Source organism: Nesoenas mayeri, assembly GCF_963082525.1.
Source record: "Nesoenas mayeri genome assembly, chromosome: 8".
NCBI classification, from domain to species: Eukaryota; Metazoa; Chordata; class Aves; order Columbiformes; family Columbidae; genus Nesoenas; species Nesoenas mayeri.
This window is the reverse complement of record NC_137554.1, coordinates 21,776,304-21,801,884: the sequence shown is the minus strand read 5'-3', so window position 1 is coordinate 21,801,884 and position 25,581 is coordinate 21,776,304. Positions and strand designations below refer to the sequence as shown.

The 25,581-nt window shown below is 39.1% G+C and overlaps 1 protein-coding gene across 1 annotated transcript in view; it reads left to right on the top strand.

The window, feature by feature from the left end:
• Window positions 1-25,581, top strand: part of GLIS1 (GLIS family zinc finger 1) — a gene marked incomplete at its 3' end in the record, with an annotated part of 200,489 nt that overhangs the window by 85,091 nt on the left and 89,817 nt on the right. The window contains 2 exon segments of the mRNA XM_080348359.1: window positions 8,824-9,022; window positions 15,291-16,392. Of these exon segments, the coding sequence (XP_080204485.1) occupies window positions 8,824-9,022; window positions 15,291-16,392 (1,301 nt within the window).

The window sequence follows — 25,581 nt, the reverse complement described above, 5'->3', positions numbered from 1 at the left end:
GTCCCTGCACATCCTTGTGTTTCAAATGTTTGGGAGAGCATATACCCCCATGGCGTCTTTACATGGTCCTCTGGCTAGAACTTCCATGGAAAACAGAGACTAAATGGTCTAAGGAAAGTATAGAGGAGAGGAGATCTGGGAGTTTAAAAGTTCAGGATTTAATAAGTAGATGGTAAAGCAATACCTCACATGCAGTTCATAGTAGACATGCTTTGGATATTAGTGAACTAAATGACTTAGAGAAAAAAAATCAAAAGGAATAGATTTTATCAAACTGTACATGTATAGAAAGATCCTGTCTTCTCAATGGATTCATATAATAAATGATGAAAGCACATTTACAATAGGAACAATTCAGGTACTCTCATAGTAAAATGTGTGAACTTCTGTCTTGAGAAAGTCACTCTGGAGTTCTTTTAACATACAGGCCCCATCTAACTACAGTGTGCTGTGAAAGCCTTCGTGGTGTCCATTTAGAGCAATAAAAAAGATAAACCAAAGGGGACAAGGCCTGGTGAGTGTGTATGTAACCGCAAATGGCAGAGAGTTGGCTTATGCCTTGCACCAATATGCACAGTGGCATTTATTTAGTGGGTGTGGATTGATTCAGCTGGTCTCTGGGAGCACAGGTTGTTCATCAGTCTCATATGTGAGAGCAGGGATTTTATAGCAGGTAGATTGACAGCAGCTGTGTTATGTGTGTTGGTTGCATTGAAAAATTCAGTCATCTGGTGCCCGGACAGTGTGACCAGCTTCACCTGAGGTTAAAACTTGTGTGTCTAAACTGTACAATGGATTTGGTAGGGCCAGGTTTGTCCAGTGGGGCAGCGCTCCTGCATCTGTGGCATCCTGGAGCATGTACCAGAGGGTGAGGCACAGGTAGGAGAGGGTTAAAGTTGTCATTGGAAGAGAAGGTTTCAAACTGAGCTTAGGAATGAAAGGGAAGTGGAGATGAGTGGAGAACTGGGAAAGGAAAATGGGGCCAATGACTGTATTTGCATCTCCTTTGAATATGTTTACTCATAAGGGGTCAGAGACACCCCTGTTCTCTGGTGTTTGGTAGGGCAAGGAGAATCATAATAATGTATCCTACCTATCAGAAATACTGAGAATGAAACATATTCCAAACACGGTCTTAAAAAAAAGAAAAAGAAATACATCGAATTTCATTACATTGAGCTTATATTCTCCAGGTGCCCATTAGGAGGGTTTTAGGGTTTCCTTTTAATTAAAATAATGTTTGTTGAGCTTTATATTTTCCTAAAACATTTATTTTAATGTCTTTTCCCCTGTTACTAAAATCCAAGCAGCAAGAAAGGGTAACTGACCACAAAAAAGGCCAGATGTGCGGAGAACAATATTTTTCAGATTGCCTGGCAACAGGCAAAAGGTGATTCCAAGCTGAGGAGACTCTCTAACAATAAATGTAACGACAAGACCTGTGTTTCATCAGGCTGCAAAAGGTTTTGTCCTGATTGCCACAAAAGAGGGCAGTGGTCATTTTCAGTCTACTCTCAGCTCTGTTTGGAGGCATAATTTAGAGGTCTGAGATCCAAATAGGAAGCCAAAAGTGTTGCGTTCCAAACCGGAGTGTAGTGAAAGACTCCTTGTGATCGTAGGCAGCTATATTATTTCTCTGACAATCGATTCACTGCTGCCTAAAATGGCTATGTTCTTACACGTCTAGAGCCTAACTCAGAACATAACTAAGTCTATGAAGCCACTGGAACCTGAGCACATGGCATGTGTTTTCCTGAATCTTGGCCATACTTGCTAACTTCAAAAAGTGTTGTGAAGTTCTTTGCTGAAAATCTAAACTACCTAACATTGCAAGCCATTTTAGCAGTGAAAGATGTAATGTATTGTTACTGTGTTAAAATATCATGAAGAAGTCAAATATGGGAGCCATATCTACCCACATGCTCAAATGTTTTCAAATAGTTTTAGGTTAGACTGATATGAAATTAACCATGCTTCTTTATTCGGTAATGCCAACCCTACTGATTCACTGTATTTTAAAATACTGTGTGTAGTCTGTGAAAACAAATTCCACAGAACAGAAATAAAATGCAATCCAAATAAATTGTTTTAAAAATAAATTGAACATGAAATAATAAATATAGATGTAGCCAATACTTAGGGTCCAAAATCTACTAGAAAGATACACATGGGTTATATTTCTCTTTCACAGGTTTTTAAGATTGATAATCCACAATTTATTTCACTAGCTGGGTTGTTTTGGTTTACAAGAGTTTCCTTAGCCCTTCTGTCTTCACTCATACATCATTGTGGAAGTAAAAGTAAGTTTTTCTGTTATAGGATTTTATAGGGTGGTTCAAAACAGCTTGGAAGAAAGAGATACTTCTTTTTCATTCTAATTGTGTGGAATGCTGCTGCTTTTAACCCTCATTTTTTATAGATTCATATTACCTGTATCCATTTTCAAATAGGCAGAGTCTGTCACCTCTGTTCTGATACACAAATGTAGTACAATTGGAGTCTTCACCAGACTCTGACTCTAAAGTGTGGTCTGCTCTGTAATAAAGAACCTTCTGGCTCTCAGTGTGTTTTTATTAAGATAGTTGTACAAGCATTATAGAAAGCGAAGCCAAGTCTCTATCAGCTGTATGAAACAGGCCTGAAAATGTGAACTGATTGTAACGGATACAGAGATCTAGGGTGAACCTGGAATGTGGTGTGACCTGCTTTGTTCATCTTTGAGATATGAACTCCTGAATGCAGTAGTGCTATTATTGTTAACCACTTCGGTCCTCAGGTAAGAACAAAGAACAATGAAAGGGACTTGGAGATCTCTTGTCTTGATGCCTTTGGGAAAGAATTGTTGCCTTCTTTTGTGAGTTTGAATGGTTTGGTAGTCACTATCTATGTAGTTGTTTCCTCGGCACCAAATTCAGATCCTGCATTTGCTACCTGTATATCAAAGATGACTCAGTTCATGGAACAAAGAAAGAATTCTGCACCTTAGTGCACTGCTCTGGGGCTATTCAGCTCTGAGGAGCTTCTTGCCTCCAGAAAAGAAACTTAGCTGTGCACAGTATTGATATCACACAGAAATTAAATGGAAACACAGAGAGAACTTCCAAAATACACAGGGTAAAACTTACATTGTGATAAAAAGCTAAGAGTTTTCAAAGCTTTGTGAGAGTATACATTTACCTACATAAAGAGTCATGGTTGGACAATCTGGGACCACATCATATTTGTGTGATTTGAAGAAGATAATTTTTCATAGTCAAATGTTATTGGAAGTCTTGTGCTGAATTAGAAATCATTGCAAAGGTCTCTTAGAGTGCAGAACTTTCCTCTTTCAAGTGGTAAGAAGCCCAAATGTCTAGAGGTTTGTTGTGTACCAGATGGTGCAAATGACTGCAAAGATGTCAATAAAACATCTCGACATTCCCTCTTTTGGGCCTCCACGCCAAGATCTAGAAGTCTGTGTTTAGGATATCTTGCTAGGAGCTTGAAGATCTGAGTGAAAATAACATTACATTTGGGTAAGGTCTGCTTAAGGCTGTAGTGTCATACATGCCTAATCACACCAACTTACTTCTAGTGTGTTTTCCTTCTCTTTAGCTGTGTCCATAACAGAAAAATGTAGACCCAAACTCTTATCCCTTTTAATAATGGTCCCCTGAAATGGAAGGTAAAAGCGTGTTTTTTCACAAGGCATAGGAAATGATCTCCACAATCACACAGTCAGACTTGCTTTGTAGGAGGTGTAAGAACAACTGTGTTATATGTTTTCTGGCCTTTTATACTACTTTTCTGTCCCTGAAGCTTGGCGTTGCAGGGTTAAGACAAGTCCTGTCATTCACAATAGAGAATGGCATAACAGGCATAAAATACTTTACGAAAGTGTTGATTTTGTTGTTGTTTTTGAAAATGTCAGAAATGCTGCATGTTCATAAATAATTGTGAAGATTCTGTGTTTTGAAGCGCTCCATTCTTTAGAGCCTTCAGGCAGGCAGCATAGTGCTATACACTTATCCTGATGCTTTTCAATTACTGACTCTGTAGGAGTTGTGGCGGTCACTCCAGCCACACAGTAATGGAGATTATTCAGTGCTAGTTATGCAGAATGGGATGCTTAGCATGGGTATAGTACCTTCCCTATGATGCATGGCTTTGCTATGTTGGCACCTTTTGAGTTAATAGTTTTCTCTCAGTGGAGGGCTTTAATGGCCTCTTCCAGCGTGGATCATTTTCACTTGTTTGAGAAAATCTGGTACTGTTTGGTCTTTCACTTGTCTCACGTGACTCATCCAGCTGCCAGTAACAGCGTTCCATTTCTCAGTGTTGTCGTGGTAAATTTTGGACATCACATCCAAACAAACCCAAGAATGGCTCTTTTTTTTTTTTTTTTTTTTTAGAGAAGTAATTAAAAAGAATGAAGCAGTTAGAAAAAAAAGCAAATGACCTAGTTTGGTCTTTGCCGCAAAACCCACAATGCTCTGGAGATATCTAAGTATGTTAGGCAAATACTTCAAATCTATCTCTATTTTGAATGTGAGTCATTTGAGTCATTTCAATTATACATCATTTCAGTTATTTGTTCATTGGCCTTAATTAGGTAAACTCCAAAGCACTGCAACATGTGTTTATTGTTGAATAATTACCCTTTTGTAAGTTCTTGTTCTTATCTTCGTAGTCTTAATAGCTAATTTTATCAGTAAGAGTGAAGTCTTCCTGAATGGTAAACAAGATGTTCCCCAGTGAAGAGAGCCATTGCCCTGTAGTAGGGTTGTTTTAAATGTTGATCTCATTTTTACACAGGCAGGTTTCCCTTTGTGTGAGGAGATATTCTGTTTCCCTTGAGGAGAATTTACCCCTAGCAAGAAATGTAGGGCTGGCTCTGCAGGTCCTGACTGGTGTGAGCCCTTTTGAAGGTGTGGAGCCCCATCGCAATTAATGGGACCAGTTCTCATGTTACTTAATCCAGCATAAATGAAGAAAAAAAACTCCCCCAAAGTCAGTTACCCCAGAATGAAAGAAGCAAGATATCTAGAACTGAACTAACTTGATTACTCATATGGAAGGAATTGCCTGATTGAAGCCTTTGCACTTTGTATCTTCTTTTCCCTTCACGAGCATTTAAATGTGAAGATATAAATCAAAACTGCAAGACAGAAAAAGAGAAAGGCAAAAGTTACCTTGATGGATTCCACTTCCATTAGTTCCTTCTGGAAAACATTCTGCTTTTATTAGATTTACTCTCTGTAAATTAGGATTAGTTTTTTATATGGATTTATGAAATAGCTATGGTTCTGCTGAAAGGAGGGTGAACCCTCTGGTATAAGGCAGGGAGTATGTGCTCTTTTTGTCTGTTAGTGGTAAGTTACAGTATGTAGGTTAAAGGCCCCTCGATACCAGTGAAAAAAGAGATCTAGTTCCAGACATGGAAAATGCTTAAATCTTGCGTGTGCCAGTTGTCAAAGGGCCAGATTCTGTTCTCAGTTACACTGGTGTAAACCAGACTTTTTCTTTTTCCTTTTTTTTTTTTCAGGGGCAATGAATCTGCTTTCACGTGTACTTGATGACTTGAATGTAGGTTCTAGTTGTCTGTGGTCAGAGACAATCTCTTGGTTCTTGTTTTAGTTTTGGGGTGGGGGAAGTGAGTCGCTGGTGTTGTTCCTTTTCCATCTTTGTTCCAACTCCCATGTGGTGGGCACATTTCAGAGGGCTTTGATGCAAGTGTGACTTCACTGAAAGCACTGTTGTGCAAGAAATGTTTAGCTCTTGTTAATAAATCTGTAAGGTACTTTGTGAAAGCAAATGTAGGGTGGATTGGCCGAAATACACGTAATTTCACAGTTTTAGCATAAGTGTTCTGTTCCTTTGCAAGGAGAAAATGTATTTTCTGATTTGACAGCTACAAGAGAAGATAATGGTTTTTGACAGCACAGGGATGATGTCCACGTTATTATAGGAAATCTCCATCTTCACACAAATAGGTATCAGTGTGTGCTGCAGTTGGTATTGCTGAACTTTGGTGGAAGCTTCAAGTTTCTGTGTTTTGATAGTATGATAAAACAGATAAAATGCTTATTTAGAAAGCCCTAATGAATTTCAGAATTGCATAATTTGGGGAATTAAAGAAAGGAAATGTTTTTATTACGGGTCCAGTATAAATCTTACATGTTTTAAGAGAATCCACAGTATTTTGGAGGGAAGATAAATCTTTAATCTATTTCAGGTAACATTGCTGATTGAAAAAGTGAGGAACCATGAGTTGGGTATTGTAGGTACGAGTGATTTACCAACTTCTTTTGATGGTGTGGCCTTTAAAAGTGCACAAAACTTCTTTCATCAGTGCTCGACAGTGTATTTAGATACCCTTTAAATGTGATTCATGTATCCTAATTAACAACCACAAGTTTTATTATGCCATCTTGCTAAGGCAGATATTTCCCCTGAAGTAGGATAAGTTATGATGGGATAAAGCTAAAATAGGAATGGAATAAAGCTTGATGGAGCTGTGGACTCGAGAGGATGTAACGATCATTTATGCTGTAATTACAAGCCAGGCAGAGCTAACGGTCACAAACACCCACTATAGGCTGAAAGGCATCCAAAGTGATCTTCTCAAATGCCTTGTTGCAAAACCACCGATTACAAATGACTGCCCTGTGCAGGGCAAAGGATGCTGCATTTCTGTACAGCTTCTTGGTCTCTTCAGAGTCATTCAGAACAATCACAGAGTATCAGTAAATTCAGTGAACTCTGAATATAAATCTGAAATAACTGGAATATATGTATTTACCATGAAGAAGGCTAGTAGTCCATTTCATACAGCTTAAATACAAATTGGTTTATATTTAAAATCTCGTGTCATGCCTAAAAACCTTAAAAGGGCTTTTTCTTTATATAAAATAATGCTGGCTTACACTTCCTAAGACTTGTCACACACCTTGGCATTGTGATGGAGCTGCGTAGGAAAAACCCGGTATTGTTTTTCCAATTTTGAAGATTCTGACTTCTTAAAAAAATAAAAATCAAATAAATAAATGGTCAAGAAATGTAATGCATCAGCCAAACGCTGAGAACTTTTCTCTGGAAACAGGGAATTCTATTCTGGAAATGTCACAATGATGCCTCATGGGACTTGTAATTTGGGTGTCATATGTATCCACTCTTTTCTCCGAGTCTGGATGTTTGCCTGGACTACGTCTTTATCTGCCATGGTCTTCCCTATTACAATGGTGCCAGGGAGCATGATGGGGAGGCCATGGAGCCCAGCCAGTGGAGGAGAATGGACTTTTGTGCTGTAGTCCTTTTCACAATTTCACCAGTTACCAGACACTTTTTCTGCTTTCCCCTGTCACCTGTTTCTTCTCATTTATACTCACCAAAAATCTAAATGTGATTCTCATTGCTTTCAAAGCATTCATTGACTGTCATTATGGAGTTCTACAACAGCTCAGGCTCTCCTGCTTGCCTTTCGTTAGCTAGAGGGGTAACAAATGTCTCTCAGAGGAAATGAGCGTCATGTTTGTCAAGGGTGCCTGTGCTCTGAGGAGCTGTGCTGAAACAGTGACTGAGCACAGTTGCTGATTGGAACTTCATAAACAATGTAACAAAACTGCAGTGATTGCAAAACTTCACAAGTAGGATTTTACTTACCCTTACATCATGAAAATATAATTAACTGTGATGTCTGCTTAATTATGTCATCATATATATGATCTGGGTGTAATGTGCAACACTCTGTAGAGAATGGACCAACTACAGTGCGGTCCAACTCTATAGAACCCATCACTATGAGCATTGGGTACAAGGGTGAAGGAGTTCTTTTCTGGGCTCTGTACGAAAACTACAGAAATATGTTTGCCATTAGTGTCTGACACTGTTACATTTTATCTCCATTAAAAAAAAAAAAACCAAAAAACAAACAAACAAAAACAGAGGGAGATGTATTTTAAAAGCATGATTTGTTTCTGGTAGTGAAAATAATGGTAAATGGCCATTTTGACTTTTTTAGCTAGCCTCTGAAGACTAAACTTCTTACAAGTACTTTTTATATGTGCTTATCTTTGAGTATTTGGTTAGTTCACTAGAGGTAAAAATCCCAGCTACTATGCTTTAAATTAAATGGAATTGCTAGCATTTGACCAATACAATCTAAATTCTCAGTTCCCCCTTTGTCCTCTCTTTTTAGCTGGATTATCATTTGTAGTTATATATGTATTTCTGAGGAATATTACTGTAGCTTTAGTTTCTTTTTCCAAGTCTGATAAAATGTAATATTCACTACAGCAGAATATATTATTATTAGCATTTTTAATAATAGCTTACTTCGAAAATACAATTAAATGTATACATTGAAACAAAATTAGTTTCATTTTTTCACACTGTTGACCTGACAGTAAAGTAGAAACATGCCCATCTAAAGTCATAACCACAGAGATAATTGTCTGCAAAGAAAAACTTGACTTACGTCACTGTTTTCAGAGTTTCTCTCCCTGAAAATAAAATATCCCTCTCCAAAATCTAACACAGACAAGACTCTACCATAAAAATACACAGAAGGAAGGCAATCTATCCGACTAAGTTTTTTTGAGTTAGATTGCGAAGTGTAAAATAGTCACAAAACTTAAAATAAGAAATAAACAACCATAGTTCACAGATCCACATTCTTTTGCAATTCTTTTTGCTTCCATGTGAAACCTTTTCTTTCTACTGCCACATCATTTAGAAGAATTTTGCAAGGAGATTGAAGATGACTATACAAAGCAGTAGTCACTGTAGAGGGTTCTTAGTCAAAGGCTCACGTTTGTGTGTTTTGTGGGTTTTTTTTTGTTACAGTGAATGGTGGCCACAATCATTGTAATTTGACCTCTGAGAAGAAGAACATGATGGACATGGAGATGACAAGTAGCTCAGTACCTGTCTGCAGACAAGGTCTGTTCATCCACACAGGAAACTCCCTGATGCGAGACCACCCACTGTCCTGTGAGAGACTTCTCCACGTTGGTCAGCTCAACTTGACACACTCAGATATAAGGTATCACTTCAAGTTTTATGGCTTGATTTACTTTGCTCTTGGAGTGCTTCTTTGCTGGAAATATTTCCCACTAGCATCTGTGGGAGCTGCATTTAGAAGAGTATTTTTGGCTTTTTCTTCATTTTGGAAGTCCTTTGGATGCTCATTTAACTGCATTGCTCATTTGCAGGTTTGCACTGCGTGGGCATGCACGTTTGCACAGACAGCTCTGCCAAGCAGTGCCTGGAGAGTTGCTGTTTGTGCAGCCACAGCCTCCCTGCATTGAGGTTTAAATACAGCTTCTCTGTGGGGACCCTTCCAGCATGCTCAGAAGTCAATGAGAGTTTTGCCAGGGGCTTAAGCAGGGTCAGGCTTGCTTCCACACTGCACCCCAATGCCATGTTCTTTCCAAACTGCAGCCTGGAAGGCAGGGATGATACTTGCTCCCAAACCAATGTCTCCCATATGGCAATTTGGCATGGCACCATCAAACCTACAGGAAGCCAGTGCCACTTTTATTTTTACAGCATTTCCTTTAATTGAAGTATTTTCAAGGTTCCCATACAGTCACATCGTTAGTATTTGCTTTTAAGGCAGTAATGTGAAAATTTGGTCTCTGGTTTTGATATACACTGTAGTTGGATATGCTATGAACAGAATCTCTATTTAAGCATTTGCTATAAATTAATTATATGAAAACACAGAACTCCATTATTTTTTTGTTGTTGTTACAAATTTAACATTACCAGATTTTAAACAAGTACCCTAAACAGACATCCATTGTGAATAGAAACCTGCTACAAATTAAAATCTGTCCATCTATTTTAATTATGCTGCTTTTTGGCAGGGGATATAATATGGAATAATCTTGACCTTTTTGAAGAGCTGTAGAACGCAAAAACCTCAAAAAAGTTGCAGCCTTTATCTTAGATGCTTGGAATAATTGGCACTCTGTGCATCGAACTATCAAGCCCAAATTTCCATAGTCACAGCAAGTGGAAATATGGCCTATAGTTTGGTTGTGGAAATCTACTGTTTCTGATTTTATTATAAATATTTATGTCTCGTTTCCCCTTTTCCATTTACTAGTGGGGTAAAAACATCTGTTTTTTCAGGAGGAGGAGGCACATCAATATGGCAAGCAAGTGGAAAGAGCTGTTTGTTTGTGTATAAATGACAAATAATATCCATGCCACATGACAAAATATTCTGCTATCACTACAAAGGTTTGTAGATGGTGTTGCAGCTGGGTGTAAGTCTGCTCCCTCCCGGCTTCTTTATGGCTCAGTATGGGACTGGCAGTTATCAACCTTTTGTCATTCTGTCAGTGAGGACAATTATGAAACAAAGATAATTAGGGCAGGACCAAACAAAAGGAGGAAGAGAGTACTCTGCTTAGATCTTTTTGAACCTTTTTGTAAAATCTATAAAGAGAAAATGACAGATACTTGCATACTGGGAATCGCAGTACCCACCCTCAGAAATATGAACCCCTTTCAGCCCCCATTTGGAAGAGGATTCCCAGAACAGCATAAAGGATTATCTGCTGCAGAACATGAGAAAGGAGCAGGTGATAGGCCTGATTCCCTCCCCTTTGCTTTGTAGCATGGTCTAAAGCTTTGAGGCTCTTCTATTAATACTTCTAAGCAGCAGTTTGGAAATGTTTGGAGAATGTCTCGAAGGACTCTTCCATTCCTTTACGGGTTGCTGTATGTCCTGCTGATCATGCTCTGCTTGTGTGTCCACCTGGCTAACACTATTTTTGTCTGCATCGGATTTACAAGGTAAAGCCAATGCCCAGCCCTAATCTATGGACCTCATAGACACAGTGTCTAATTTTGTCACTGTACTACTCACGGTACGCATGAGGTACAAAACCTTGGCATGTGAGAGAAGGTGGACAGCAGTTGGGATGACTTCTCTTCATGGTGTTTGTGATGCTGAAGTTTCTTGACAAGCAAGTAAGAAAAAACATACACTTTCCTTGAAGATCTGAAAACAGAACAGCGCCGATGTGGGGGTAGATGCCCATCAGGTTTCAGTGAAGTCAGTGGGAGCCAAGGGTGCTCCATGTCTCCTCAGATTACAGCCTTCATTAGAAAATAGATGAGAGGAATAGGACTGGAATGGACAGATTTTGGAGCACATAGACATCAGGGCAAACTCTGTTTGGTTGTTCTGTCCAGCTCTAGTGGCCAGCACGAAAATAAAGGGAGATACAAATTCAAACAACCTCTCTGGGTTGAGCTTTGAACCACTCTGCATTTCTAGGATATGCAAAGTCCAAGGAAAACCCAAACAAACCAGAGAGCATCTCCCCTAGGAATCCAAAATCTCCCTCAGGATTTAGGGTTATGATCAGCTTTGTCTTTTCTTCCCTCAGTGTGCTGAAACTTGTTATCCCCTTCAGCTTCCCCCTGAATCACTTTCTCTCAGAAACTGTCTTCTAGAGATGACTGCCTCAATCCAAGAATCGCAATCCCTCTTCTTCCTGACCCCTTCTCCCCACTCAGTTAATAGGTTTTAAGTTGTGCAATATGATTGCTGCTACGCGCTATCTGTGAATGCAGTGTGTGCGGGATTGGAAAAGTCCTAATACCTTCTTTACCACAACTGCAGACAGCACACAACTAATGTTGGCCTTTCATCAAATAATCCATTATCAGAAACAGCAAACCCACCCACACTGTGCTCAGTGCTCGGCGTATAAAACCCGGGGAAGACACCAGAGCAGTCAGATAGTGTTGCAAAGAGTCCCTGGATGTGCAGCAGAACAATCCCCACCAGCTTCTTCAAACTGTCAGTTATCACTGATTACACATTTACAGTGGCAACTGAAGGCATGTATGTTTTGTAAATAGTCTGGAGATTTCAGATACAGTCGTCTTTTCCTCTGAGGGCAGTTGGGAACTGCAGTACTTCTGGCATGGTGCTACTGGCCTCGTGCTCTGGCTCCAATTACCACGTAAGGGAGTCTCTTTGGAAACACTGCCTTAGTATCCTCTGAGAGGTTGCTGTTACTCTTCAAAGGCCTTACACTCAGCTTTCATGTGCTTAAGCAGCAGCTCTATTTGCCTCAGACTGTTTGTCCTTGGTACATGGATGCTCCCTGTGAAGAGAGGTTGTGGGGTATATTCTTCTGCTGACCCCACTCTCTCCATCTGGAAGCCCCCAGAGCTGCTCAGGCTGATCCGCGTTTCCACACAGTGCTCTTTACCCTGTCCTGCTATCCTTTGTGCTTCTCGCTCTTCTCTTTGTTGTTTGTTTCATATACATTTATATTTCACTGCTGTCCAGCGATTATGAATGGCCAGCAATGCCTGTGTGTACCTGCCTGGAATCTGATCCTTTCCTGTAATAGCAAGATGCCAATACAGGAGCAAATGGGTATAAGAGGAACCACCCAGCAAGTTGGATGCCAGACACCTTGTCTTTCTCCCACATCAGTTTTGTCTCTGCGCCACTTCTCCCTCCACCCTTCAGGACTGGGAGGAACAGCAGGGCTTTGCTGAGAACAGTGTTGGCAAAATTCTGCCAGGAATACAGAAAGTTTGCATTAATCCAGCCTTGACATTAAGTATGCCAACACTCAAACTCGAGAAGTTGAAAGAATGCTGGATTCTCCCAGTAGAGTTCACTGACATAGGGTGCAGAATGTATGTAAGTATACAGTGCTACAGAGGAAAGTGTAGCTTGCAGAAAAGACTTGCTTTGGATCTGCACAAGCAGCCTGTGCGTAGCGTTATGTAGACAGAGCTTGGATAAGACAAGGCTGTGGCAATGAGAAGCATGAATTCAGTGCTTTCATATAATTTGCTTTTGAAAGAAGGTATTTCAGCTTGCCTTTTGGTTCAAAACTCCCCTCCTTTGTGTATCTCATGTTCCGCACTGCGGCATCATAGCAATAGAGTCCTGACTCTGAGTACGATCTTGTGCTGGAAATACAGATCGATGTTGCTGGGAGTTTTGGGAATGAAATACTTCTCAGGACAGGAATGTTTGTATTCATCATGCAGGTACCGCACTGACTTCAGCTTGAACTCCTCACATGGATTTCTGGCAAGATGGGAGCTTATGTAAAGCTTAATAATATGACACCAATTATCACAGGCTGAAATGTGAGGCTTGGGTTAGCTTTGTATGATGTAACAAATATGTTGTGTTTACTTTAGCCTGGGGCTTTGGGACCACTAAACTATCATATAAACTGAATTATTTAGAAGAGTTCTTCTACAGAAGAAACTAAGTAATAGAAAATATTGTGCCTGGCATGGTATGCTGTAAGACCTTTCTCAGAATGAGTTTAGAACAGTACACCTTCTACTGAGCAGTGAAGCTACAAGCAAGCAGGGCAGAGTTTCCCCAAATATGTACAGTAAATGTTTTTATGCTTTTGCCACATATTTTACAGACACATGATTCTGTAAACGTTAAAAACTAATGTATGAATACTGTTGGGTGTTGGTCGTGGGGGAGTTTGTGTTAGGTTTTTGTTGTGTTTGGGTTTTGTTTGTTTTTGTTTTGTTTTGTTTTAAATTTACCAGCTGCAAAAACAGGTGTTTTTAAGTTTACCCTGAGACCAACTGCACAAACCTAAAGGGAGAAATTATAACTAATGGATTATGGAAACCTCTAAAATTTTAAAATGTAGTATTTTTAAAATTCTGGTGGTAAATGCAAGATCTGATTATTCTGTACCAATTAATGGGAATTAGACTTCCTTCTTGACCTTGAAGATTTTTTTTTATATCAGGCCCTACTGGCTGCACATTGTCACTAGTGAACGCAGTATTGCCAGTTCTGTGCCTCAGGCAGGTGTCATTTTCTGAAATCCTTAATTTCATGGGAAGGAAGTTGTTTGTGGTTTGTTTGGGTTTTTTTTCCCCAATTGGTAGTTCTTTGGGAGCTGTTACCAAGGAAGTGTTAGAAGTCTCAGGTTCCCATCTTAGTGGTGGATTAATGGAAATAATAGTGAAAAAACAATCTAAGTCATAAAACAAATGCGCTTTGTTCAGCAGCTTAACGGTTACATGTATGTATATGTCTAAAATACCTTATGTACATGTGTTAAAATGTGTCAGATTTGTCTTGGCTGTGGTGACACACATAAGTTACCAATGGCCAGGTTTTCTTCAGCTTTTGTGATGCTAACATCAAAAAAGCATACCATTCATGTAAGTGGAACATATCAGCGTAAAAGCCATGGAGCACCTCTCTGGAGGGTTTATTAGTTCAGGTACAGCTGTCCTGCGCACAGATGTACTGTTTCCTCGGTCTGGCACATTGCTGCATGATGAAGCCATAGGTTAAACCCTACTGTGCTTTAGGGATATGTAAGGAGCGCACGCTGGTCCTAAGACAAATCACACAGTTCGATCATCTACAGTAAATGTTTATAGCTGGGATAAAGTGTTTTATTTTAAGGCATAAACCAATTGCTAACTGCTTCGAGGAAAATGTTAGGAACAAGGGTTTCCTAAATGCAGTGTTTTTCTGAAATGTCTCTTTGGGGTTCCTCAAGGTTCTGCTTCCTGAGTGACTGGATTCAGTACACATCAAAAAAGATTAAAAGTAACTTCTGTAAAACAATCTTCCTTGGATTTGCAGACCCATGTAGACTTTAATATGAAAAATGGGAATACATAGACTGACAGTTTAAATCTACCAGTTGTGAACTTGTCTTAGTTGTCTTTTGTAGAGCTCTTAGACATACTCAGCTGATTTCTCATTAACTCTGGACCACTGATTGAAAGCGAGTTGTTCTTTCTTTGTATTTGTTTTTTCCCCACTGATCTTGCTCTTTTCTTAATTTAGCAAAAGGAAGGATCTCTCTGACATGTAAGCAAAGCTTAGCAAGCCTTTTTTTGATTTGTGTGGAAAAGGATGCCAAGGCATTTTCCCGGTGTGCTCTGAGGAAAATGCTGATGTTTGAATAATTCAAAAATGTCCAAAGCTCTCAAACTTAATTCTCAGCTATTGTTTTGCCTGGTCTATTATGCATTGAAAAACTAGATCGTGATTGATGAACTGCCCGTAGCAGTGGAGGGGAGATTGTCTGTTCTGTGCGTAACTCACTGTATAAAATTAATTCCATGTAAAACGATGCTGCCTGTACTAGTGTAGTAGAGGAAGCATTTCAGATTTGTTTAGTGTACTTGCTGCATTAGACAGGCAACATTCAGCAGAGAGCAAGTGCTCCCATGCTCCAGTGCCCAACAAATGCTGTGTCTTGTACAAAAATCGTAAATCCTGTGGTAGTTAGTGATGCTTAATGAAAACTGTATTACAGGTCACCCAGGTTTCAAGACTCAGTGGATTCTGCTGCTCCATGCCTGAATGGAAGTCACCCGGCTCAGCACATTAAACAAGAATGCCCGAGTGATTATAAGGTTCTGTCTGAGGCTTCCACACATAGAAGGATTATGGAGGGGATGGAGCTGAGAGCCTCCGGTAGTCTGCATCCTGAAATAGACCTAATGAATAATGGCTTTACAAATTCGCTTTCATCCTACTTGTTTAATAATGAACATAGCTCCTCCCTGGGTCCTTTGTCACTTGGCACCCCTCAGCACTCAGCCAGGCTACAAACAAGCAACCTGAAGAAGAGATGCATCTCTGTTGTGCCGTCTTCAGCTGAAGGAATTGATATTACAGCTATCATCCGCACATCACAGACGTCACTGGTCACCTGTGTGAATGGACTGCGAACTAATTCAGCTGGCATTTCCTCTCATCCTGTAGAGATCAGTCATCACAGTGCTCAAAAATCCTCTCGGCCCCAGTCGTGCTCTCAGCCTGGAAACCCTTGCAGTATTCCCTCCCCTCCAGCATGTCTTGTACCTATTTCTGCTGAATGTGACAGAAGTGACTGTGAGCAGATACAAATGCAGCAAGTTGAGGAGAATGGAAGCCTCAGCCTTATGATGAATGGTACTAGCATTCCTCATCAAAACACCTCACACAGCACTCAGAAGGTGAGTTTCTTAAAACAAGAACCAGCTGACGATTATTCCTCCACTGCTGATCTTTTTCGACATCACCAGGGGCTGCCTCCCCCTTACCACCTACACCAGCAGCTAAGCCAGACTCAAGGGACGCTGTCTCATTTACACGCCTCTATGTCTCCAAAGTCCCTTCAGCCCAGCGATGGCGATGAACAGGACCTCAGCAATGGCAAACAGGTCTGTCGGTGGATTGACTGCAGTGCCACTTACGAGCAACAAGACGAACTGGTCAGACACATAGAAAAGACTCACATTGACCAGCGGAAAGGAGAGGACTTCACTTGCTTTTGGGCAGGCTGTGTCCGCCGATATAAACCTTTCAATGCCCGTTACAAACTGCTGATTCATATGAGGGTTCATTCTGGAGAAAAACCAAACAAGTGCATGGTAAGTCTGGAATATATTTGTTTGAATAGAAACATGCTACTCTGCTCTCTTTCTTGCTTTCTCTTCAGTCTTATCCCAATATAATTGTTGTGCTTTCCTGTAACTTAGTCTGCAGCAGGCTAAAGGGGTATTGGAGAAAACCTTAATCTAGAAGGAAATGTTTGAGTAAGGAATACTTTAGTTCTTGGAAAAGGGATTCGGTTTCCTCATATGAGAGCTTAACTTTTAGTACAGTGTTTTATTTTTTTTAATATTCATTAAAGCATTAATAAAGTGATGATCAAAGCATACTGCAGTCATTTAACATAAAACAAAGTCACTGAGCCTCGGGTGACATTTTTAATCAAGAAACATAAACCGCATCTAATGAAATTCTTTTCATTCCTTCAGTTGAACAATAACCCATAGAGTTGTGAGTGCAAAAGTTTCAAATGGTAGTTTAGAAAAGAAAAAGAAACTTGTTAAGGATTTGAAACAGTTAAAAGAATAAAAGGAATATCTTTAATTACATTTTCAAAGGTTGTTAGGGGCTTTTAAATTTGCCAAACAGAGCTTTAAAAATAAGTAAAAACCATTGTTCTCTTCTGATCAAGAAGATGTAAACAACATCAGTGTTCCAAAAAGAGGATCTTGGGAATAACACCATCTCTGCATCTGCCCACCATGATGACAATATGGCCAAACTAAAATAAAAGTTAATGACTTCCATTAAGCTTTCCACATGTTTGAAAAAACAATGATATAACACCCTGACTGAAACAGATGAAGCAAAACAAGTTTGACATAAGCTTCCAAATTGGGCCATGAAATTTGGAAAGTCTTATTTGTAACACCCACATGCGCATGCGTGTGCATGCATGCACATACACACTCAAATAAGTACAAACAAAGGGAATGGTTATGATGGCAGGTTGCAGTTCTTGATAGGAAGAATTTTCAACTGTATGTCTGTTTTATTGTTTTGATCAGAGAATGATATAATGGAAAATACTTGTAAGGAATTAACATCAAGACCAACTTATTAATGAGAAGCTGTAGCTTTCTATGGAGGAATAGGAAGGAATGTTTATATAAAAAAGCTTATTTTTTTCATTTGTTCAAGAAAAAGCTTGCTGGCCTGCAGTGCTTATGAAAGGAAAAAGGAAGAAAACAACAATATTCAAAATGTTTTACAGAGAAAAATTTTCTCTGTAAGTGGTCATCCTGATTATCCTTTGACTTCCATTGGATAAATTTAAAATGTTATCTTAATGTCTGCACTGTTCATTGGGTATTCCCTAAAATATTATGGGAAGCAATGCAGGTATTTAGAAAACACCACGTTGTCCAAGGTAAACTGGAAATGCTCTAAGACTTACCTGTTTTTTTTTCTTTGAGAGAAAGAACTGACTTTGTCATTTCCAGATGTAGCTCAATCACAATTTGTAAACGTACAAAGGAATTTAGCTTCCTATGTGTATCTCTTATTCGGTCATAAATCATCAAAGGATAATGTTACTTGCTTCTTTCCAAACAAAAGTGTAAGTAAGCAAGCAAGCTGTGAAAGCATACTTATAGATTTTATTTTAGCCTACCTTTTGGTTTACTGTTTTTATCATCTGGAATGAGATCAGTCTTCTCCCCGCTTTTATCTCACACTTTTAAAAAGAAATACTTAAAATGTGAAACCCTGATGAGCTTTACTAAGATGCTGAAAGATTCCCTAGACTCCATGAGTGTGGGAGCTTTTGTCTTTTTCAGCAAAACGCATATTTGGCAGGTATTCTATAGCAGATTTCTAATGTTACATTGATGTTCCTACAGGAAACTGGATAAACCAAAGACATTAAAGCATGTAATATCTTAGCAAATGCTAAAAATTTCCTACTTTCAGTTATGTTCATTTGCATTAAAGAACCGGCTTTATGTAACATCTCAAAGTTTAACATTGTGAATAGGTTGGAAAAACCTTTCATCTGATATGGCAGACAGCCTTCGTGGCACGTGTATGTAGACTTGGCATGTAAGTACATCAAGATCTGGTCTATTTGAGCAGTATTGTAGTTGTTCCCATACATGGAATGGCCCAATCGGAATTAGGAGCTTTACACTGCACAGCCTGCAATTAACTCTTCTACTCCCAGAGTAAGAGCCTTCCACTGTCAGCAGAGGTATCCATGTATCCGATGTTAACAACATCAAATTCTGTGTGGAGTAAAGTTGGATCCAAGTGAGCACATGAAAAATACGTCTTCCTTGCAAATTTAATTTTCTGCTCTGGAAATACCTTGATCTAGCAGGGACAAGATCCAAAGCTGCAACACAGCTCCTTAAAGTTATTAATATCAAGTGGGGATTATTTGCCCAGCAAATTCCATTCCACTTTAAACAAGGGTTGCTGTGCAGTGTTTCATTGTGCAGTGATGTCATGTCATTTTAAATGATGGCTTTTCTTTTGATGTGGTAATAATTGTGCTGTTATTCCTGCAAATTAAGAAGGCAATTCATTCTCTGTCTGTAGAGGTCTGAGATTTTGTTTCGTTTTTGCTGTAGCCCCGTTAAAGTAACTTTACATCTCTTGGTATTTGTAGTGGAGATTTTCTTTCACTGTTCGCAATTACCCATTGTGCTTTCTTTTTAAGCCCTTGATTTTGTTCCTCTCTGTAAAATTACTGGCTGACTAGGTATTGAACTGCTCAGGAGAAGCTAACAGTGAGCAGCACCCTGCCCTCATACATAAAAGTACTTTTCCATGTAAAATTATTAATTTCTTATGACAGGCTTTGCTACTATGTACTGTAATAGACAAAGGAATTTTGGAATTCAAGCTACTTAAGAACAGGAAATACATGAGACATTTTGATTGAAAAGTAAATGGTTCACTAAAACTGCAGTTAATCCTTTTATTATCTTTCCAACAGCGGTTTCCACAATACTTTCATGAGGTAAGCTTGCTTCAGTCCAACTGTAACACTCTCATCGTTACAGCTGGTTTAAATTTAGCTAGCCTGCTTCTTTCTTTACTACAGACAGTCGACAGGCAAAACCGTATCTGGTGTAGAGAACTACTGATGTTTCAGGTCCATATTCTGCTCACTGTGTTTCATTGCCAAAACTGGTACTATGAGTATTCTGTTTTCATCTTCTGTTAAATATTCTAATTAAGTGGTGCCTTCTCGTCATCGTGTCCCTCAGTTTGGTTTTTCCCTGGGCTCCGCAAGTAGTCTAAAGGAAACTACCTAATCTCTTCGCAATATCCTGTTATGTTTCATACTTAACTCATGTTATTTTAGTTTTATTAAATTTGGGGTTCATCTGCATTATAATCAAAAATATATCCAACAAAAATAATGATGCAATGCCTTTAAGACTTTAACTTCTGAAGATTAATTTCATGCTTTTTTAGATTTGATGTCCCAGACAATTGGAATTTTTATTATCTGAGACAGCAAAAATTAGCAAGCTTAAATTGTTTTTATTTAAAAAAACAAAACAAAACAAAAACACAACCAAAAGTTTCTCATAGTTGCATCTTTTGCTGTCTTTCAGTTCTTCCAATACTTTGATGGGTAGAACCCTGCTGATCTCCAGATATTGCATCCTCAGTTTAAGCCTCTGCTTGCAAATGTAATTATAGAGCTGCTCACTCAGTTGTCTAAAATTGTTTGATTTGGACAAATGTATACTTGGCTTATCAGTTTATCCTCTTGCACTCTTGTGGCTTCATAAAGAATAGAAAATTAAGTTTCCATCACTGCATGCATATGTGCTGAGGGAACGTATGTTGTAGGCCTCCACAGACATGATCAAGGTGAATAAAATATTTATCTTTATGTCATTTCTACATATGAAATTGGGTATCATAACATATGTGATATCCATGAAAGAAGCTGGACAGTGATAATAGCCATTTTTGATGTATCTAGTTCATGTACTTCAAGGAAACAAGTGCCTCCTGATTATGTTCTAGACCTGTCAGTCACATTGTGTTCTTGCCTCCATAGTTAAGACTTTATAGCAGAATTTTTTTTCTTGTATATATGCAACATATTCAGTTTGGGAATAATCTTGATGCAACAACTTAAGTGCTGTATTGTACACAGTGAAATTCAGCCTTGTGCTCTTTGTAGTCAGTTCTTTTGAATCCCTAAGGGTGAGACACTATAGGTACTGCATTAAACATGGGGAAATTGAGACGCAGAGAAGATAAGTAACTTACCTAAAGGCATCTTTAGGCAATTCCAGCATTCCAGCACTGATCTTGTGTGCAAATCACTACAGCACACAAACTAACCATTTGCAATTTACCTGAGAAACAGATTTTTGTACAAATTACATAAAAAACAGTAGTCCTGCTGAACTTCCTGTTCTTTTTACTGTATATCCCTGATACACATGGTTTGACATGTTACAAACCTGTAAAAAAATTCATCAGAAGGCTCAGCTGCATTTGTAACACTTCAAGGGCAGCAACCTGGTTATTACGATTACAGGAGAAAGTGGCTTATTTACCAGATTAGTATTATTGCTTCTGCTGCTAAGGGAACCAACATGGAATCTCTGTTCTCAGTAGATAGCAAGCATTATGCTGTCTGCAGTCAGTGGGGAGCTTGTGCCTAGCAATGCCTGGTGAGTAATGAGATCTCTATAGGCTACAGCTGCAGATGAGTCTAAAGGACAACCCTGCATTGCAGGAAAAATAGGTCTGCATGCACCAGCTTATATTTTTTTTTAGTAACTTCACCTAAACAATAAGTTTCCATGCCTGACTCGAGGGAACATTGTGGAAGTCTGGAAAGTATTTTCAGCTTTTGGAGTGGAGGCTGTCATGCGCTGATGCCAAAGAAGTGTTTTAAAAAACAATATTAGCCTCACTTTCTTTTCTTTGAAGTCAATAGTAAAAAACATCCATTCTAGCAAAGCTGCCTCACCAGAGATCTCTTTTTTAATTAGGTCTCTGATGGCATTTCCTGATACTGTCAAGGAACTGCAGCATTAAGAACACTCTGATTAGAGGAATAGACAACAATATAGTGGTTTTGTAAAAATACAGTATTTGTTTACAAAAACAGATTACATGACAGTACAAATGGGTTTAAGCATGCAGGCTTGGCACTGTGTCAGCTCATGCCCAGTGGCAGTTGGTGAATTAGAGCTCTTCTGTCCACAGAACTCCACATCAGAAATGTTTGGGCCCAGATTCTGCTGCGGGTCGGATTGTCTCATGTTCTGGTGCAGTAGGACAGAAATGCAAACCTGCAGTTCTCGGTGCAGATGGGAAGTGCAGCACTATGGTACACATGATGGTGCGGTGCCTTGAGGGGCTGCAGACCTGCCTTCTTGAGCTGAGCTGTGCAGAGGGGAGCTGCCACTGTTTTCCCTGAGGGATTATCAGCTTCCCAGTGTGGCCCCTGCATTTGCTGACCTTCAGGACATTCTGTGAGGTGCATCTGCCTTGTGAGGTTGATAGAAAAAGGTGTAGGATGCTGGGCCAGACGGACTTTGGCTCTGACCCAGCAGGACTGGCTGCCTTTTCAGTTCTTTTGCAGCAGTTTGATATGGGTTAGATCTGGCTGGCATGCTCTCATAATTTTTGTTTGCATAAATCTAATAAAACCAGAATGGGTTTCAAGTTCATTTGCCTGCTTTAAAAATGCTGTAGAGGACATTGAAGAGATCTGGTAAGTGGAATATGGTATTTAGAGGTACAGCATAGAACTTCCATTGGAGAGGGGCTTTCAAGTACATACTGTTTTTGTCCTCCAAGAGCATTTAATTCCACAAGGTTTGATTTCATTTGACTTGATAAATTATTCAGTAATTTAGGACCTGGATAAAACATAATCACCCTAAAGTTTTCCTAGCATGTTTATACAGGGCTGGTCACTGTGTGTAGATATTGCTGTTCATTCAGTCATTTAAGAAACAAAGTGGGATAGTAACAGTAGTATCACCACAACATAGTGGGTACTCACCCTACGCAACTCACTGCCGTAGGTTGTAATGTAATTCATTACCACTATTACGGTTCTTACAGTGTTGAATAATTTCCACTAATAATCCGTAGTGTCTACTCAAGGTAAGGTGATAGGACTAAGCTGATAGTGGTTTAGGGAACAGAGAGCTTCGTGGCATGAGGATGGATATTCATTTCCGTGTTCTGCATTTAACTAGGTATTCCATGCCATTTTTTTTCCAAGACAGTAGTAGTATCATTGTAAACCAGAGCTTTGAGAAGAAAACCATTAGTGAATCTAAGTAACATTCAGTTTGGAAGACAGTGATGGAAGGACAGGGAACAGGACAGAGGGATCTTGTTACTATTGATATTTTCTAAATAGTGTACTGTTTTGGAAATAGTGAAATGTTTCTGTATTTTAATCCATCTTTTTTGACTTTCAATTTCAGAATGAAAAAATGTTAAACAAAGAGGCTTTTTTTGGTTGTTTAGAAGCTCTTCGTATTTGATTTATTCAGTATTTTCATTTTGTTAGTGCAGTCCCCCAAACAATTACATTTCAGCTCATCCTGGACTAATTTATCTTCATTCTTCAGTGTTTTGATTTGGCTACTGAAATACATATTTTTTTACCACAATTCCAACTGTGACATGATTTCAGTAAAGGGAAAATAATACACTTTCCTACAAAGCAGCAAATATTTGTTAGAATCCTAAATACTCTGAGCTTTTGAAAAATACCTGACAGGGGTCTGATTGACAGAGAATGTCTTAAAAGGAAGGATACATTTTTGTATTAGAAATGGTTCTCCACAGTGACTGTGCTGCTTGGCATCGTTGTGGCACATAGAAGAGGTATTTGTATCAGAACTGCTTTATGCCAAGCAGTGTCTTTCATGTTTTTTATCAAATATTATAGGCTAAAGTATGCCCAGCTTAGAAAAGTGAAATTTATTAGTTGAGACCTACAATGTCTGGCTGCCGGACAAATTTCTAGGCATGTCTCCCACATCTTTTTGGAAAATTTCTACTATGTTCCTTTTCCTTCCCTTTACTGTTTGCACACAAAAATGACATCTTGATACCATGTTTTTATCTTTATCCTCTTGTTTCATCAAACTCAGTAAATAGTGATTCTTTCTTATTTTAAGACACTCAGAATTATTTCCAGGTCTGCTGCGGCCTGGCTTTGGATGATACTCCACATGTAGATTTATTCAATCCCCAGTCTCATCACAGACCTATAAACCTCTCATGGGGCATCAGCTTTTGAAGATACCTTGCAAGCAGCCTCTTCACTCCCAATTCATCCCAGCTCTGCCACAAGATCCCTTTCTTTGCCATGCACATCAATGAATTCTATAGAATAATCACATCTGAAGATGCAAAAAGGGAAAGGCTTTCCAGCCTTTAAGCACTAAGTTTACTGTAACTCCTAAGGATTTCCCATGTAGCAAAAGCATGACGAGATGTCTTTCTCATTCTGCATCCTGTCTGGGAGTGAATCGTCCATCAGTTTCACTATATGAATCTGCACAGTAGTAAAGATCAAGTGATAGACCTTCAGCTAGTCAGATGCATTCTCCGTTTTAGTCTTAAATTTACAGACCAGTAAATATAATTGTGAACTACCTACTTCTTGTAGGAATGTCTTAATGCACCTCAAGAGGCCCTCAAAGATGTGTCCAGCAGTCAAGTCCTAAAACTGTAATTCTGCAGGGTCCAGCATCATTTTGGCAGGGTGAGTTGTCCAGAAGATCTGGGAAGGAGGGTTACGTTCAGTGACTTGGCACGCAGTCTGCAGTTATCAAACATTTGAGAGCAGTGAGAGAAACTTTCTTTCCCTCCTAAATTTTCATTAAAAAAAAAAATTGCATCTGAATGCTATTACTCTTACCATTTAGAAGGTGGAGAGCTTGAAAGCTCTAAAATTTTAAAGCCTTTGTGATTGTGTTCTTGAAGTTAAGTGCTCAGCTTTATTTTATTTCTGTATATATGTTCTGTGGGAATTATTAAAAATGGCATCGAATTGTTCTAAGTCTCAGTGATTTAGCCTTTCTGAACAGTGATTAACCTCAAGAAAGAAAAATAGCTTGAATCACCTGGCAGAAGGCTTGGTCAAATTAAACAGCAGTAAAATTAAATGTTGTTTAAAAACTGTGCCAATGATATACTCATTAATGTTTCTTATTAGGCCAATACGTTTTAGTATTCTGTGTTAGTGAAACATATGTCATTTAATAAAAATGTTAATCTGCATTTGCAGGCAGCACGGAGGCTGTATATTACAGTCTCAGGGGAGAAAGAGGAATTTAGTGCACATTAAAAACTTTATACAGTCATTTATGCAGTTCGGTCTCAGTTCTAGATGTGACGCATTTGTTTGTTACTTCAGGGCAAACCAGCAACAGTTAACAATCAGATGAGAAATAAACAGCCATCGTTCTGCAGTGCTGGGTGTTTATGTCAGCTTGGGCTTCACAATGGGCCAGATTCTGAAACTTTTACTCACTTGTTTAGCAAGTAGTCCAGTGGGCCTAGTAAAAAAACCCAATGTGTTATTTAAACTAAATATATCAAAACTTGACCTTCTGACATCTGACAACTCACCTTGAGCAGGATTTTCAAAAGCAGACCCTGGTTTTGGATAGCTTTATTTTGGAGCTGCTCAGCTCAAATGGGGCACCTCTGATGTTGGAGTCTTCTTTCTCTTGAACCAGACAAAGTGTAACTGAGTTACTGAAATTTCATTATTACTTCTGGAAATTTTGACCTTAGATCTGCATTTCTTCTCAAGTACAATGAAATAATATTTGGAGCACAGTCAGGGTGAACAATCACAGTATGGTGGTGAGGCCAAGAATGTTAATGCATCCATAATGCTATTTTGCATCTCTAATGGTTCCTTCTGCTGAGAATCTCAGAGCTTTTTCAAGCTTCTGCCTGCCTACAGTATTTCTGTGCAGTGGAAACTCTTGTGCCCAAGTTCCAGACACAGTTGAGTTAAGGCAAATTACTCTGCTGCTTTCTGTCCTTTTTTACACTGGTGTAATTGTAAAGAAATCCTGAATTTACACCAGGGTACATGAGCCCAGAATGGCTCAGCCAGAAAATGCCAAAAGTCACACATTGAGTGCCTGGCAGAAAAGCCAAGAAAAAGAACTCCTTTCAAAAGTGTTTTCTACCTATTTCTTAAAGTCGGTGTGAGACTATGCCCCTTCACTGCCCAGAAAGTGCCTTCCACTTCAGAG